At 32.5% G+C, this 19,534-nt stretch overlaps 2 protein-coding genes across 2 annotated transcripts; both read right to left on the bottom strand.

Annotated features, from left to right (window-relative positions):
• Positions 1-580: 580 nt before the first annotated feature.
• On the bottom strand, positions 581-8,072 carry LOC127882259 (uncharacterized). The gene is made up of 6 exons (XM_052430818.1): positions 7,934-8,072; positions 7,119-7,329; positions 6,034-6,092; positions 5,659-5,746; positions 1,970-2,094; positions 581-933 (listed from the first exon to the last, which is right to left on the bottom strand). The coding sequence occupies exons 1-6, from the start codon at positions 7,965-7,967 to the stop codon at positions 701-703; spliced, it is 750 nt and encodes a 249-aa protein (XP_052286778.1). The 5' UTR covers positions 7,968-8,072; the 3' UTR covers positions 581-700.
• A 9,270-nt stretch (positions 8,073-17,342) lies between these two features.
• LOC127831078 (uncharacterized) lies at positions 17,343-18,912 on the bottom strand. Its single transcript, XM_052356064.1, has 3 exons — positions 18,764-18,912; positions 18,215-18,339; positions 17,343-18,004 (listed from the first exon to the last, which is right to left on the bottom strand). The coding sequence occupies exons 1-3, from the start codon at positions 18,910-18,912 to the stop codon at positions 17,727-17,729; spliced, it is 552 nt and encodes a 183-aa protein (XP_052212024.1). The 3' UTR covers positions 17,343-17,726.
• Between the last annotated feature and the right edge of the window lie 622 nt (positions 18,913-19,534).

The raw sequence follows: 19,534 nt of genomic DNA, 5'->3' as shown, positions 1-19,534 counted from the left end.
GCGAAAGAGCAAATAAGCACAATATGAAGTTTCAAAATCAATATCATTCATCATTTAACGCTACAGTTATTTCGCTTAATGAATTTATTAAAGATAATGATATGACAAACCAGTTTATAGAAGTATACTCTTCACGTTAGAAACAAAACATACACATACGCAATGGTAAGTTTGTAACACTCACGTACCAAATACAAAGACAAACACTAAGTAAGATAAAGGATCATCGTTTGCAATATATATGAATTTGTTCAAATTATTTTACGTGTTTAATAATGCGCTTTTGATCGGCTCATTTTATGCCGTTGAATGATTGATACATTTGTTGTGGCCTTAGTTCATACTTATTTGCAGCCACAAGTTTTTATGTTTGTATATAAATTTAATTTTGTTTTATACAAACCAATTTGAATAGTCAACATTGAATAAAAGTTTATGCTCTTTGTACCAAGAAGCTCAACACAAAAAATGGTTGCAATAAATATTACCGACGTAAACGGTATGCACTAACTCTATATAATCTGTATTCAGTTTTATGCTTGCGGTTTATCGATATATTTGTATTAACATTTTTAAATTGGAATTTGTTGAAAGAAATTGTCATTAATATGTGTTGTGCATGTTGTTAAATGACAACAAAAGTGTTTTTGAAGTGTCGTTTATAGTTATTGTTGTAATAAAAAGTATTCATCACAGCGATTTATAATTTTTCACAAATGGAGAAAAGACCTTCTGAATAATGTAGGCGGTTGAAAAAAAATGACATGTAAAACATTACGACACGCAATTCTGGTTCTTGGTTTGAGTAGGCGCTCAAGATTTGTGGAAGCCAGAAGTCCCTTGTTGGCGGAATGACTTCATTAAGTTCAGTTACCCATTGACCACCTTGAGGCAAACCACTTATCCAATGGTCAGATAATTCCGGATTTCCTCCTGAAAATAACACTTTATGTCACATTATACACAATGATACAGTGATACAATCAAATGAGTGTTGATTGTGAATATCCGACGTTTGAGCAATTTATTGTCATGTCGTTTGTTATGCAAATACACTAGGCTGTAATCAAAGGCTTACAAACAGTGACATACTCAGGTAAACATAATGACATTTATAAGAAAAGCAACTGCAATTTGAATAACTCTGTTAAAGGGACTGTCGAACAGTCAAAAGCGTCGTTCGACGCGAATCGATATTTTGTGGAACTAAGAGGATTGCTTATATAGTAAAAACAATACCTCCGCATTAGTCGTGAGCGTGGATGGTCGAGTGGAAAAGTCGGGAGACAGTTTACTTCATAACTTCATGACTCTAAGGGTCAGTGGTTCGAGCCCTGTGGAGGTTAACGTTTTCTCTTCTTTTTTTAAATTTGTATTCTTATTTTTTAGTGGAGATTTTTAGTTCAAATGTTTAAATTTATCAATATAAAGCATTTAAAGCAGTTAATGAATAGCTTTAATACATGCTAAAATCTGTTGGACAGTCCCTTTAAGGCTAGTGTGTGCAAAATGTTAATTAGGAATTAATTAAGTATGTTTAAAGCAGATACTTTTAAAACAAGTATTTGCTTTCCTTTGGCAAAGTAAGTAAGACGATACACAAACTATCTACTCTTTTGCCGGGTGCAAATTTGTATATCCAATTAAAAAACTAAACGAAACATAAGTCACAAGCTGCTACAAGCGTACATAGGAGAAATCTTAGAATAAGATATAACTGCGATTAAATATGTCGAATTGTAAACGTGAACAAACTTCTGTGTTATCTAATCGTGTCTTTATATAAACGAAATATTGACTGGGATGCTTTTTTGAGTTGCAAGTCAAACCATCAAACATTTGATATATGATATATAAAATAATATCACTTATTACTTAATACGTTCAGTAAGATTCGATACGAAAACAACATAATATTTGTTTTGTTGAGCTGATTCACACAAACTCTTTGAAATAGAGGTTAACTTACCCCAGGACCTCAAGATGTACTGAAACAGCTGCATCTTTGGTACGGTTGTAATGCGAGCCAGTGTCGCCCCGTCAGCTGCGCAGTTGTCTTGGGCCGCCGTGAAGTTCATTCTCGTTTGAACCACTCTTTAAATTCAGTTAAACATTACACAACCAATTTTATTATTTATAATTTCGCACCAAAATGAAATGAGCATTATTTTCAATCGGAGGAATGAGTATTATTATTTGTTGTGTTGTGTAATCAAAATTGTTTTGTCCCACTTTACTTCAATTCATATGTATTGATTTATTGTATTTTCGCACTAGATGCTATTGGAGTTGAAACTATGCAATTGTATATAGTTAAAATGATAAAATATGTGTTTGTTTTCATAATGTTTTGATAGCATTTTGTTTTCGTCCTGTTATTTCTTAACTACAAGAAAACCAGAAAACGTTGTATTTTGCCTTAAGCATTATCCGTTCCAAAACGAAGACCCGATTGCCTTGTATACTCATGTGTCGGTGTGTTTTATGCGTATGTGTGTGAAATTAACATCAGACATATTTTACGAGTCGCAAGTGCAAACACACACGTGTATGATGTTGCCACTTCGAGGTTACAGTAGTATGTACAATGGCAGGAATGCTAACACAATGACAGCACTTATTTAATGTCTATATTTATTATTAATTAAACTAAGGTATAGTTACGGACAATAATCAAACGGGACTTATAACCCTTTGTACAAATCGTTCAAACTCGGTTATATCCGTCTGGACATATGATAAAAAATACCTAAACGTATACTATGATTATATGGATAAATACGATATCCGATAAGCAAATGACCTACCGGTCCATGGATACACCGTCTTTTCCTTTTTCGTTTTAAATTCGACGAAATAAAACATGACAATGAACGCATATTAGTTCATATTCCGATTTTCAAATAACCGAAACAAAAACTAATTACGAAAACAAAATTAACTTCCTTATATCGGTTTTCGTTGTTGTAATTATAAAAAAAGATTACGAAATGCATTTCCCTCTTTAAATTTCATTTTAATCTTCATATACCGAAAATCAATGATTAAAACTTGGTCCCGTTTACCTTTCTTGGTTTGATATTACGGTTTACAAAAAAACGAAAAACGAGTGGCGCTGTTCTAAGATCTATAAATAAACATTTTTATTTATAGATCTTTGCTCTGTGCTGCTGTCTTGGGGAGGTAACTCATTCGTGGTTTTTGCGCGTACTTTCTTCCACTACATGAATCACTTATTTCAATCAGCATGGCTTCTTACGTGCCTTTTTTGGCCGATGTTAAATCACGCCGTGAGAGAAAATGTAGATTTTTTCTGATTTGTTTTTTAAATAATGTTGTTTTTTTTACCAAATAGAAACGATCATAATCTGTCATCTAAATGTTTCCAAACGTACCGGTATTTCATGTCGATGCAACCGATTTAATAGGGCTATAATTAGCCTCTTATGACACTTCTTGTTCTTTGCCCCTATACTATGCACATTAAGTACTAATTTTACAAAAAAAATCGTTTTAGTCCTATAATCAGGGGGAGGTCCTTACATTTCAAGAGCTGTAATACCCATTTTCCTGAGTCCCCTATTCCAATTATCATTACCCCTTAGACCCGAATGATGTTTTAAGAAGCACAATAATCGGCGGCGGCTGCTAAAATGTCCCGTGTGTTTTACTTTTATCGTCACCTAACATAATTTAATGTTAAAGTTGTATAAGTACTGCAAATATTGAAAAAAGGATCAGAACAAAATAAGAATAAATACATTTTTTATCTTATGAAATGGTAAAGTGCGAGGTGCTTAATATATTATTTCCAATCCGTTCGATTAAGTACAAATACATGTTACATTTCACAACTGAACGGTGATGTGTCAAGTGATTTTAGCTCTTAAAGAGTTATAACCAGACACGTTATATAAAACCGTTTTGCGCTTGAAATAATTTTATATAATATTATTAATAATCTTAATAAATGTGCCTATTTAATAACTAATAAAACAATGTATTTAATATTCAGGAAAGAGCATTCAAGATTAAGTTAATGCTAAAAAAATATTTACCTTCTAATGATATTATAACGCCGCTAAAAAATTGGACTTCAAACGTTACGTTTCATAAAGAATGCGAAAAGCGTACTTCACGCCTATAGAAACTACTTGCACACGTTGAAACGTTCCGTTTTAGACCATAGTTGTCTCCTAAAATAAAACTCGAATACCATTATAGAAAAGTTTGTAGATCTGTAACTATACGTGTATGATTTGCTGAGTCAATGATATATATGAGTTCCAGAGCTTATTTTATTAATTAGTTTTTAAAGGGTGGTGGCCGTGAGCAGGGAAGAGGAACGCGCCTTCAAGCAAGCGTTGGCTTGACTGATCTGTTTAAGTACATGCAATAGTCGAAAAATGTATTATTTTATCCCTTTTTACACATCCAGTGCATTTAAACAGTCATTCGAAAAGTGGTAAAAACGAACCAAAAAAACGTTATTCATAAAATTAATTATTTGTAACAATGTCATAGATGTAACTTAGATGGTATTTTAAATAAACGTATATGGTATTTTAAAAAATTGACTGTAATTAGCGTTGATGTTTCTGTTATTCTAATGTAATGGTATTGTAAAGAGTTTCAAATAATTATATAACTGTTATTGCAAATTTTCTTTATCCTATATAGGAAGCACCAAAGATAATCATTCTAAAACACTTTTAAAAGAACACATTTCGTGAACCAATTGCTTAAGGCATTAAAACCTTTGCTCTGAACTTTATAACACTATTTAGTGTAAAATTCAGGACTAGTGTCGAACCTTGTATTTGCAGCTTGTTGCAAATCACAGGTTGGATGCAAGACCTGCGTGGTACGAGAGTCTACCAGGACGGCACACGACGTGCCTTGACAGGGCTTCACGCGGCAATCTATGCTCTCAGGGGCATTGTTCACAACACTTATGGAAATGATATGTTTAGCAATAATGAGGGTTTTTTTCTTTTGTAAAACAGATATTAATACAATGTAGTAAATAATTCAATTGTAATTACTTTAAGAGAAAACCTATGCTTAAAAAGATATTTTATTGTGCCATGATTATCGAAAGGCATGTTAGAAATGTACTCAAATCCAATGATTTCAAACAAAAGCAGACATGTACATTTGTATCATAATTTAATGTTACTAGATCTATTTATTTTCCCATTAGAGTAGCCAACAACATGTGTCCTAAGAACCGACTATTCTTCTTCTATAATTGTTTACTATGTATTCAAAAATAGCAAGATCTAAGGGAGAAAACTGCGCAAAAAGATCAATCACGACTAATCTCCCCAAAACAGCGGAGCGCCCCTCGTTTTCCGTATACCAATTTATCAATTCAAGAACGGTAAACGGATACAGGCACTGTGTTTCAATTTCTATATATTGATTTTTGTATAATTAAAACTGAAACGAAATATGAAAAGGGAAATAAGATTTGTGTTTTGTTTTGTTATTAGAAGATCGAAAAACGATACAAAGAACTTAACTTTGTTTTGGTTTTTTGGTTTCGTTCCGGTTATAAGAAAATCGGAATATGAACTAATATACGTTACTTCTTGTTTTCCGTTGTGTCGAATGTAACATGAAAATGGAACAGACGGTTTATACACGGACCCCTACCGGAAGGATGTTACGGAGCCGTCAGACAGCAAAAACGTGTTGTACGAAAATGGGTCGGCGGGTGTAGGGGGAAGAGAAAAGTTCGTAGCTGAAAAGAATTTAATAACATTTATATGTGGCTTTCAAGGGTTCACACAACACAATGGGAAATATGACAGTTATAAGATCTGAATAATAACGTTTTAAAACTGACAGTTTCTAAATTACTTTTTTGCGGTATTTTCAGTATTCTTATGTATTGTATGTTAAATAATTGTGTGTGGAATTTGCATGGGGTTATTATCGTTAGAATATTCGAAGCATTATAAGCCTTCAGGTATTACATGTATCGTAATTGATTAATTGATATAATTTTTGATGCAATTTTTAACGAACCTGATTCCAGTGTGTAGTACTTTGATCCAGCGGACTGGATTAGAAACTCGGGTATGTACCTGTATGGAAACAAAACCTCGGTTTTAAAGATATAATTATATATAGAAAACGTTTATAAACGTGTGTTGCATATGTAGTATGGGATTATGGGATCTTCACGTATAAAGATAGATTGATATCGATTTGTTTTATACATCTCGTACTTCATATTTGTAAAATCAGTTGTTAAATCAACATATTTTTAATCAGGTATTTGTTGTATAGAGCATATACCGTGCTTTTCATTTAGACTGAAGTATAATGATTTGGTGTGACTAAGAACTTATCATATCATGAGAGTGTATTTTAATTTAAATGTGATACAAAAAGTTAATTTAACCTTAATTCGATTATTTTCAAACTAAGAATTGTTTGTTTGCAATTTTGCAGAAATCCTTTTTTTAATAATATATCAGTAACGGAGACTTGTTTTAACATGTCGTAAAGGTATAAAAGGTATATTTTCTATCATGTATGACCCTTCCATAAAGTATTCTGTTCAGTGTTGATCAAATATAATCAATTATCATCAATAATCATCTAATTAATTAATAATATATTGCAATGTTTCCTTCAAAAGTGTGTATTGATGGCTGCCGGTAACGGTCGCTGTACTGCTACCACAGCGGAATATTAGCACAAGAGATTACAATACATGCAGCTTTCTTTTGTTTGGAATGGGATGGGTACGTCATATACCAATCTTAAAATTGTCGTTTGAAATTAAAATGATACAAGTATTATTTATGTAAACTAATTTTATTTCAATATGATTTAAATCTTTTTCTTCGACTCAAGCATCCGACGATTCTAAAATTATAGTTTTTAACTTTGTTTTTAGGTTATTTGTCTCCAATGATTTAAAATGTTTGCTGATGAGACCATTCAGTTTCAAATACATGCCGACTGGAACTATTGACGAATCGTTACAAGGCAATCTCAAAGAATGTTAATAGTGAGTAATGACTTAAATACATTTACTGATTACAAGAACTAAAATTACTTAAAATATGATTTTTCTAAAACAGTTTCAATAAATTTCTAACCGTATAAAAGGGATGAGCTGACACTGCGGTGCAACAGGTCTATAGAAGAACGATGCGCATGTGTCCGTGAGTCTACATTTCATTGCGCATTCGGACACACTTCTTGTCGAATGCTCTGATATAACGTGTTCATCGGCCCACAAACCCTCTAATAGGAAATTGCGAACCACTTTGTCTACGGCAATCGTTTGAGCGAAAGATGCGGTTAAACCTTTAACAAAATTACAAACTGTAAGCAGCCTTTGTTGTAGCCGGCAACTATACGGGACACATTAACGTGATAATGTTATTTTGTGCCATACATTATCTTTAAGTCATTGTAAAAACTGTTCATCAGTGATTCGAATTGTATAAATTATTCCGAAATAATGATTATGATTGCACAAATATGATGCGAACCACGATGGTCAAGAATTGAACTATGATAACAGTAATCATGTCTTAATGTTTGTTAAATGTTGAATATATAAATGTACAAAAACAGCAATACAATAAATGTATTAATTACCCCTGTGTATCAATGACAAAAGTAATTGTTGTATCATAACGTTATATAACATTATTGTATAGTATTTAAATAAATTTGAGAACGGATTTCGCAAGAATGATTTCATCGGAAATAATTTTAATTTCAATTGGATATGAGTGTTAGACAACAAAGGTACCGCTAAATCTCGAAGTTTACTTAAAATTGTTGAAATTCACTTTTAGATAAACAAATCAATGAATACAATCAAATGATACAAGCTAAATAAAAATTTAATGTAAATAGAGATCATAACCTTAAACAAAAGACACATAAAATGTTTACTTACTTGTACATAATAGTGGGATTATAATGAATTTCATTTTCAGGTTATCGAATTTAGCAAGCAATCACACTTCAGAAACTAAAGGTATCCGGAGAATGAAATACTATTGACTGTAATGTTTCTATCGAAGGTTTAGCTTTTATCCGTAAATGGTGAATGGTAAATGGTAATTACATTTCAAACAGGTTATATCAATATTTACATTGCATTATAAAATTTCTGTCCAAATATCAAATATTCATTTGAAACCGGACGCTTTGAATTGTCGTATTTACTAAATTCCTTTTAGACAATATTTGCACAAATTTAAAGAATACATTCGCCAACGGAAATATTGACTTGAAACCTATGAGACCTGCAAACGTAAATTACTTAGAACATTAATAAATTAAAACTATCAAATTAAGGCTATAAGCACGTAAAACATTTTTTTCCTTCTATACACCAACCGATTAAAACTAATTTGATAACAACATGTTTTGCAATCCACCTTATTTTGTTTATTTCTCAATTTGTATGAATGACACTTACCGGTACTCAACAGGTACATCTGAGTTCCACTATATGTTATATTTAAGTTATAAACCAATAGTTATACAAATTCGTCAATTATTTGTGTAAAAGATAGTAACGTTACCATTTTATTCTTAATGAAAACCTGATATTTGTACTCAAACGTGTACAGTACAGGAACTATGTCCGCTCCGAGAGTTCTATTCAAGTGCAGAAGAGTTCGTACACATTTGAGCATATACTTTTATCACATTTTGCCAATACATCGCGTTTTTGTTTAACAAAGGTACGTAACGGTTCCGTCGTCTGAAGTTAATGCATTTGCCCAACCTGACAAGGGTAGGTGGGCAGATGAAGATATCTACCAAAATATTGCTTCACATAAAACGTTATACAACTTCACGCACAAATAACAATATTGATAAGTGTTTACCAGTGAGGATAAACTGAAGAAATTTCGTAAACATGGAGTTCACACAAACAGTTAAGATTCAACATTTAAAACAAGAATATACGCAATAACTTTTTTTTTATTATCTCGATATGTCCTCATTTAGCCATTCAAAGAAACAAAAAATAATAATAATAAAATAAAGTTAACTGCGCTTAGAAGACAACATTTAAGTATATCTTTATATAAAAAGTAGCTGAATAATTATGGACATCACTATTAACGCGGTACTTGTAATGTAAAATAACGGTGATGGGCGTCATCCGACCTTTGAATAGCATTTGTGTAATTTGTTTTGACATTGAAGTTCAACATTTACTTAACCCCCACGTGGATTGTATGGTAACGTATAGAATATCAGAAAATCGTATGCCAAAGATGGATTTCGTTATGGTAGTTGATGTGTGCACTGGTGATCTACCTTTAAAAGACAACTGGCCTGTACAATGTATAACCATTTTGGGATCACGTGGATACTCGATTGTCCGTATTTACGACCGAGATCTCAAATTCAACCAATGTAAAAAAAGTCAAAACAACGACAAAACGGTTGAACGAAGCGTGCACACAAAGTAGCATCCCCGACTTATGTCATTCAAGTAAGTGCACGAGCAGCGACATCGTTTGGCGATCTGCATGCAAGCCCATCATTCAACAGACATTATCAATATATAATCTTCACTACTTTACCCATCATCAACAATTTATTCCTCCAAATGTATCAATCAAGTACTAAGTTCTAAGTACGTACAACGCCAATCCCACCGCCATGGACGCCATGGGCGATTGAAATTATGCAATATACTAAGAATATATGAATATATGTCGCACAATTAGATACACTCAAACAACTAGTTGACAGAATAAACACACGCGTCGAAGAACTGGCAACCATTCTAAAATGAGAGGTAAACGAATCAACGTGATTGAAAATGCCAAGCATTTCACCAACATAGAAATGGAACAATCGAACGAAAACATATAGGATTATAATTTATAATTAAGTGTAAAAGTGCTTTCTGATCAGAGTTGGACACGCCAGCTACGCTGGCAAGCATGGGAATCAACACTGGTGAATTGGTAGCTATACAGATTACATAGAAGACAGACGATTGCGGGGACACTTGCTTTTGTGTGGCCTAAATAAAGCTCAAAATGAAAACTGCGAACAATTATTAAAGAAAGTCAATCGGAACGTCTCAAAATAGTGAACGAAAAAGAACTTATCCGGGTACAGATATTAGACAAACGACTTCAAGACATTTAACGAGAATTTTTTTCCGAAATCCACTATTACACTTAACGCAAACCAGTATGAAAGGCAACAACAAAGTGCGACTATATAAAGCGGACCTAGACATCCAAAAAACGCAAACCGTTCTTGCCAAACAAAGTCAAATGGACGACATATTCAACCGTCGATGCCGTTGGTAAAGGGTATCTCCCGTTTCCCCTACGTATATACAAAGGTCTTACAGCGTTCGCAGTGCACAGCATAGACTAGATTGGTGGATTTGCAGGTGACCTCGTTCCGCACATTGTAGGAGAGCACCAAACAACCGTATTTATGCGTGTATAACCTTTATTCAAGGATTCCACTAAAAAATCATAGCTTCACCTAAATGAAATCAATATAAAGAAAATTCGTCCGTGTATCCGCGATAGTCGCATGTTTAAGGCCATCATTCGTTTGTTCAATGTTTATATTTTTTAAATTGTACTTTTTTTAGCAAATGTTCAAATAACAACGTTGTTTGTAAGCAATTAGAAAGAAGTCACATTTTGTGAAATACTTTTAATATAATATTGCAGGAACGTACAATGAGAACGATTGTAAATTGCTATCTCTACATTCGTTTTAACATGATGAAATTCATAGGAATAATGATTAAATGCATGTCGTCCTTATAAAAAGGAATATTATTTTTCAGGAAGCATATGCTAACAATGTGTATATTATTGCAACGCCTCAAATTATTTCATGGAAGCGCAACTAATCAATTGATCGGTCTAATACCATTTCATATATATGAAATTAAAAAAAAAACGCAATATTTGGCGTACTTCAAAGCAGACAATAACAGTGTTGTTAGATATGTATTTGTTTGCCTAATTTTCAAACACTCGTGGGGTGAATAACGTTCGATTTGTATTTGTTTTTCAACTGTTTGAATACACTAAGGGACCGAATGACGTTAACACAAGCATTTATATTTTTTGTTTATATTTGTCGAACCAAGTAACTCATTAATAATTCAAATAATTAAGTCGGTCTTGAATGTTTATTGAAGGCATTACCGCCTTGTGATCCGGTGTTGTGTTTTGTACTTTAAACATTATTGTATAGGTGTATGTTTGATTACCGCTGTCTGATAGATTAAATGCGATTCAAGTTAATAAATAAAGTCTGATTCATGGCCTGTATTAAGAATCACTATCACAGGCTGAATACCATTGCTCGAAAGTGCGGACCTTGTGATTTAAAGGGACCTTTCCACGTTTTGGTAAATTTACAAAATAAAAAAATGTTCCAGATTCGTAAATTTTCGTTGTAGATTTTATGTGTGTGAGGAAACAGTATTACTGAACATTTACCATAATCTAACATATCCATTATATGCACCTTTTGACGATATAAGAACCTGAAAATTATACAGCGCCGCAATGCGAAACCATTGAACAATTTGGAGAGTTCTGTTGTTGTCATTATATTTTTATATTTATATGAACAATTTAAAGCATTTAATTGCAAACTTTAGTACATACCGTAATCAGTGAAAAAGTTCTTTACAGAAACAATTTTAAACATTAACAGTCACTTAAGTCTTTATTAATCATGTGACCCCTGCCCCTGGGGCGTGGATAGTTTTGATTCAATTCGTATGATCTAAAAATTGTTTAAATACCATTTCGTTCAGTTAAATAGCAAATATACACGCTCTGTAACTTTTGTTTCTTAAAAGATATGCAAGTTATTTTGGTAAAAACGTATACATCATTGACCCCTCGGGCGTTCCATAGATTGTATATGAACTTGTTTACACAGGATCCCTATTTGATTAGCCATCCCAAATATCAAACTTATAAAAATTACTGTTTTAAGAGCAGGATTGTAAATTTTTTGCACGTTTGGGTCTTTTCGTAACTAATGGCAAACACGAGTTGTCGTTCGGTTGGGACGGTATGAGTAAACCAGGTAAACAATCCAAACGAAATCATGTTCTACACCTCAGAACGCTGAAATTAGGAGTTGTGCAATTCATGTCAATTCAGATTTACGTATAAAAGTATGTTTAGTACATTCATATACCTATATTTTGTTTACATGTGTATCTTAATTCTATCTTGCCATATAATTTGGCGACACTGACATTTGTATCATTAAAAGTTTAGAAATTGTGATAATAGCTTTCTGTTTTAAAAATCTGCCTGTTTCATCATTTAATTGATATCCAACATGTTTTTCCGTTTGTGTAAGGTATGCCATTGATTTATGACCAGTATTAATTTGTGGCTAGTTTAAATATTGACTAACATTCCTCTGTCATTGTCACACTTAACTATCAGTTAACTCTAAGTTGCTGTAAACATTTGTATAATTGCTATTTTCATACCAGTTTAGAGTAAATTTCTTAAGATTTCAATTGACAAAACAAACAAACTATTTTGTGGTTTAAATGCTGTTCGTAAGAATAATGTGTGAGACTTTTGTGATTTGTAAAAGTTAGCGTTTATTGTTTATTTTCATTGTCAAGTGACCGAGTTAATTTACCGAGTTTTTCTTGTTATACAGCACTCCTTCAAGATACAATATCTAGTGCTGAAAAACAAAGATATGACCTATTTAACTGGTGCCTCTTTCGACGGCTGTCTTTAAGATTCGGATTAAATTACCAGTCGGCTATTATTAAGGCACATTACTTTAAAGCGGGTATATACGATTTTGTCAAATATTTATGAATTTATGTAAACTGTGTAAAAAACTTAATATATATATATTTCAATATAAATTAAAATAAAAGTTAAGAAGAACATGTGTCGAAAAATGCGAAATAAGCCAGATATTTAATTCTGAAATTGAAAACGGCTGTACAGCCGAATTCGCCAGCATGTATACCATACATGTACGATGTGCATCTAAACTTACGAGGGGTGTTCCCGAAGTTCGTGGATTTTCGCTATAACTTTCATTTGGTAACATAAATGGACAAACAAATAGCATGTTAAGAATATTTCGTCCTTTCCAAATATACTCTCCAAATATCATGGAAATACATAAAACAATAAATATATATCAGAGATTTAAACATGCGCACAATGCGCACACCGACGCACGTGTAACGTTTCTGTTCAACGTCAATGACGTTATGAAATTAACAAATGTCAAATCTCTTCCACATAATCACCTCCAACGCGAATGCACTTTATGTGTCGGGAAATCCACTTGTCAAAAGTGTCTATATACCAGTCAGCGTCAAAAGACGACACGATTCGCTTTGCTGCAACTGTAAGTTCCTGTTTACTTGCAAAGCGAATACCGCGCAACTGTGATTTAACTTCCGGGAAGACGCGGAAGTCCATAGGGGCCAAATCCGGGCTGTAAGAAGGACTTAGGCGCTGTAACGTGAACTTTGCCGTTAATTCTGTTTATCAACGACATTTAAACCAAATTTAAATTCGCTTAACGCTCATAATTATAATAAAATACACGCGTGCGCCGCATGTCGTTACTGAGGTCTCTATGGCAACGCGTTTCAAACGCGCTTTATGGAATTCATGCATTTTTAGCTTATATATAAAGTCCGTGATAAGTGGTTTGTATAATATGTAAATTTCATTGACTTTTACCAGCAAACTAATAAGTTATAGCGAAAATCACGAACTTCTGGAACACCCCTCGTAGTTTAACGGTTTATAATACAAAGACGAATGCTTCGGTTATTGTAGGAAAATATGTACGTCACTATCGGCTCGGGCCGCTAATTTGTCTTTGCTGCATTTTATGAAATTCGGCTTTAATGTATAATTTTTCTTGCCTATTTTGTGTTATTGTAACATATTTTATCAATATATTACAATTAAACACATATAAAAAATCGTATGTACCCGCTTTAACTAATTAAAATTATGAAATTTAATTTCTCGCATTATTTATTTTAATATTTAGATTCAGTGTCTCATTCATAATTATTTTGCATATATACAGTGTAGCTTAGGGTGTTGTAAATAGATATTTGGTATTTTCTTGTCTTTTGCATTGCATTATTTATTAATTTTATATTGCAATTCTTGCGGAAGTTGCGTTTATTTAATTTATATTTGAGATTGTGTTTGTATTGTTAACATTTTAACAAAAAGTCATTGCTTTTTATGATTACAATTTTAATTCAGCACTGTGGTTAAAATTTCTGAAAAACAAAAGTAAAAGGTGTCAAGATAAGGTTATTCAATTTTAATCTAATTATTCACAAAAGAAAAAGCTTACATTTGGAAGAAATCGCACAATTGTTAGAGTTGTTTGCAATAACGTCGCAAAATCACGTTCTTGTTTGGTAATGAGTTAAAGGAATATTTGCAAGTAAACAACTAGTAAATTGTTTAATAAATCTCTGTTGAAGATTTTCATAACAATCTTAAATAAACCAACCGTATAATTAACACCCAACCGTGGCGGTTTATCTAAAATTGTTCTTTTGAAAAATACATGAACATAACATGGCTTGAAAGATATGTGTCAGGCAAAGTTAATTGTTATTAACTGGTCAAATCAGTAACAGATTTTAAATTTATACTTAATACTGGTTAAAGGTTTCTGAGTATATATGTTTACACTTATAAAATACCTTTTTTGCTTGATGTCTTGAACAACTTTATATTTTACATTTAAGAGCTGCCAATAATAAATTGCGATGATATTCTGGATATACCTCTATCTTTTAATTATAATTTTTACATTAACAACAGCCGTATTTAGATTTAACGTCTATATGAAAGAGGTATTAATATTGTGAGTGATATTATGATAGAAAGACATTTGTGTATTTTTTTTCAAAATAATCTTTAGATACACACGTGGGAACAAAGTGCATTTCCCAGTATACCAATAAATAACGTTTTACATAAATGCATTGAAACATTTGAAAATGTTGAAGACGTGCCAAGTTTTGCCTAACAATTAAACTCAATGACCTATATAACCAACTTAGATTAAACAAACAGTGACATTCCAGTTTGTATTACAAAATTGATCGCATAATTTCTTTTATATTTACTTGAACAACGAAAATGCACCCGTGTTCATTCTTATTAAGGGAATATATATCACGTAGCTCCAGTGCAGAATAGTGTACAGACTATTGGGAATACAATCTTTTATGTTTACAATGAAAATTGTTGCCAATAATCCCTGTGCATTCTATAATAATGCAGAAGAAAATACTATGCACTTGTTCTGGTACTGTCCATTTACAACAAACATTGTTTAATTGGTTGTTGAGATTGTTTGTAGAAAAAGACCAATCATAATACATAATTTAATTATTGTCACAAATATTGTGTAAAATAATCTGAATTTATAGTTGATTTTAAACAATTCAATTCATCGCGTACTAGTTACTTTTCTGATGTGCAATATTTTATTGATAAATGATATACATACTAATATTTAAACTTAATTTAGTGTGGATTCGAAAGATTTCTTGACACTAAAAAAATAGAATCGTATCATAATGCAGGTAGAAAACATAACTTATGTACTAATTAAGTAGCTGTATATTGAAAACTGTAAATGAAGCGCCAGATTTATATCATTGTCACCTTCAGTAGCATAAACTCAATTAAGTTGTTTAGAATGTAACATTATAATTTTGATAATAGGGAAGTGAAAAATCCTGAGCTCCAACGAGGGATTAAAAAAGGGTGTCCCGAGTGGTCACCGGAAACTCTAATCGCTTCGCTTAAGTACTAGCAAGGCTTTTGGAAGTGACTTTATTTTATAACAATAGAAGACATATGTTTTTGCACTGTATTTCGCTCCTTTACCTTTAACAACTTTGTAAACAGTTTGAGTGGATAGCGAAAGTATATAATACTATCAAAATAACTATTTACTTGCAGACTCATATATCAACCTTCCAAATAACATTTTGATCTGTTGAAAAAACAATGTTCCGCCCCTTTTCATGTTAAAATTCATTATGATTTAAGACAGACCTTGCTATGTAAATTAACGCTGTTTCTTTTATGCTGTTGTAAAACTTTTCGTTGTCGTATATTCTCATTATGAAGTTTATTTAGGTCGACAAAGATTTGTAACTCTGGAAAGACGGAATTACGAAAATCCATCACACAATACTCTATAAATCGTGCGACGCTTAGGGCATTACCATCCATGATTCAAAGGGTTTAAACATACTAAGTGCAGGACCGTTTTGCTACGTGACACACAGCATTGAACATTTGGCACTTGCAGTTTCAGAAAGGAAGATTTTTGCAGTCTTATCTTTACGTCAACAAAATATGGAATATTATTTAGGGATGTATGTGCGCACAATAATGTTAAGAAGTATTGTGTAGGTAAATATACACAGTTTTTTTTATAAATATGTGTTCAATTTATAAAAAAAAAAAGCAGACCAAAATAATTTATATTGAACAAGTTATATATTTCACATCCAATAATAGCTATATGTCTCTATACCTATGGTGTATAAAGCTTTCATTGTTTTGAGAAAGAATAAATTGTGGGCACTTTAACAGACACAATTGTGAGATTTATTGAGATAAATAGGTAGACGAATGTACCTAAATTAAGTATAGTATTAAAGCAAACGGGCCATAATCAATGTCCCCAAAACAAAACAACCAACTTATAAAAACAGTCTCTAAGCAAATTAACTATACTTATATCACAATGGGGACTTGTCTATCAATAGGATTTTCTATATTATAAAAGTATGCTAAAACAAAAAACATTACAGATGCACGTTGACATTCGACTATACCAATTAAAGAATAAACGTGTTATATTTTTTGCATAGATGTTATCAGTTAGTTTATTTACAACAACTTTATACTTTACAGGCCTTAACAAACATTGCCTAAACTTATATCAATCAGAACGTATTTCCCCCTTGCAGACATTGGAAATATTATCTGTATTTATTTGCAAAAATGTACATTGTGTTTTTGTTACATTTCATAGCAATCCATTATGTTGCAGTTTTAATGATTTAAAGAACACGCATACTAGAAAACTAAGAGACAAACACTGATGTAACCTTTTGAAACTCAATACGATTACATCAAATGATAACAAAATATATTTAAATCAAGTGTAAATAAGGATTAATAATTTAAATCGAAGCGCTGTTAACAAAGTAATGATACATAATACATATGTATTTTTTTTCATGTATTCGAAAACACACGTATTTATTCACAAACATGTTGAAGGTTTGCATCAATGAGGTTTATTTTTTCAGATAGTGCATTTTAACATGCATATAGAAGGAAGCATACACATGAATTAAAACAAATAGATGGTCCTTTATTTACGGCAAGTGACCGATTGCCCAAACAATACAAAACAGCACAATACAGCACAATTCAAACCAATATAAACACAAAATATGAATAAAGCTGGGGTCACCGCCTTGTTGAATGATTTGAATGGCTAATTTTTTTAAAGAAACTCCTTAACGCTATAAACATCATGCACAGTAACTTATGATCAAATAATATAAATATATATATTTAACAGAATATTTGTGTTAAGTAGAACTATATAAGTGTCCACATTATATGATTTTTTGTTTTTCATAATTTTTCAAATTATGGTTTTTCACATATTGAATACGTAAGGGATATCACACACGGAACATTATTCAAGAAGAAGTCAGGGAAATAAAACACAACACAAGGCTCTGTTTCCATCGGGTATGTGGGATATTCAATCAGCCAGTTGTCATACACATAGTCCAAGGAACCGCCTTGCCAGAAGTCCCGGGTAGAAGGTATGGGCTCGCCGAAATCCGTTATCCAGTCACTTGTATTGGCGACGATTGGCCTTATTCCGCTAACCCAGTGGTCTCTTAAGGCTGGTACTGATCCTGCAATACAAGAAGAAACATGGTCGGACATGATGTTTATTTTTTCTAAATTATGCATAGTTCCCGTTGTCGTAAATTGATCATCAACGTTGATGATGATGTAACAATCAATCGAACACTATTATTATGTCGCTGTTGCTTGTACCTTAACATATGAAATATGTTTAAAGTCAAGTATTTATCCTCTAAATTCGATGCGAATAAACATACCCCAAGACCGCAGAATGTGTTGGAACAGCTGCATCTTGGCGATGGTGGTTATTCGAGCTAAAGTAGCTCCCTCCGACTCGCAGTTTGCTTGGGCCGAATAAAAGTCCATTTCAATCTGAATAACCCTTGCAAATATGAACAAAATAGAACATTAATTAAGATTAATAGTGTATTGTCCGTTAACTACTTATTAGTGAAAAGACAAAGTACTGGTTGTAAATCCTTTAACATTATGTAAATGTGCTATTCGATAACGGTCTTTGCATATTTGTATTTAAACATTGGAACAAAAATATCATTTCCAAAGCAAAAGCTTCAGTTATGCTCGACGTTAACGTGTGTGTGCAAAGAGCCCATGTCATTATCCACAGCATTCATGGGTGAAACAAAAAAGCAACCCAAAAAATAAAAACTACACCAATGTATCATGATTTAAATGTGATATAATATGTAAAATCATATATAACAAAATGTAAAATATTGGAAATAATTGTATTTATGGCCAAGGGTTTCTTCTGATGACTTAAAGGATTCATAAGTAGTAAATACCTGAACGAAACAACGGAGCCGTCAGAGAGCAGGAACGTGTGGTAATCAGCAGGATGGGCGGGCGTCGGCGGCAGAGTGAAGTTTGTGGCTGGATTAAATGACACAAGAATAATATGAGTCGTTCTCTGAGAAAACTGTGCATAATGCATCTGCGTAAAATGTCGTCTAATCAGGGGCGACACATCCCGCTTTTATGACATTTTTCGTTTGAATAAAGTGTCTTCTTACCAAAAATCCAATTTAGGCGGAAAGTGTTGTCCCTGATTAGCCTATGTGGACTGCACTGGCTAATCTTGGACGACACTTTACGCACATGCATAATGCCCAGTTTTCTCAGGACACGACTCATATATTGACGATGCATTACATAAATATGTTCATTCATGTATTTTTCAGAAAGGAAGTTCAAAGGATATATAGCCGCACACAGTTCAGTCAATCGTGTTAGTGAATATACGTTTTTATAGTAATAACTTTCGCTGATATAATGATGTGAAAATATATATAATTTCGTTTTGTCTGTATTTCATAACGGCCACATTTCAATTAATTAAAAATGGCTTCAGGCAAGTTGATCAACTAGTATCTTTGCATCAGAAACAAGATATAAACAAGATATAAAGTTCCATTTCAAAATAAGACGGCAGCCATTACCACTGAATAGTGTAGCTGTTTATATAATTTTTAAAGTGCAACCATATTTGATGATTATAGACTAACAGTGGTGATACTAGTTGATCAACTTGCATGAAGGCATTTTTAATTCTTTTC

The sequence above is a fragment of the Dreissena polymorpha genome, chromosome 5 (assembly GCF_020536995.1).
Source record: "Dreissena polymorpha isolate Duluth1 chromosome 5, UMN_Dpol_1.0, whole genome shotgun sequence".
NCBI classification, from domain to species: Eukaryota; Metazoa; Mollusca; class Bivalvia; order Myida; family Dreissenidae; genus Dreissena; species Dreissena polymorpha.
Note: the sequence above shows the minus strand (reverse complement) of the source record. Positions and strands in the feature narration are given on the sequence as shown.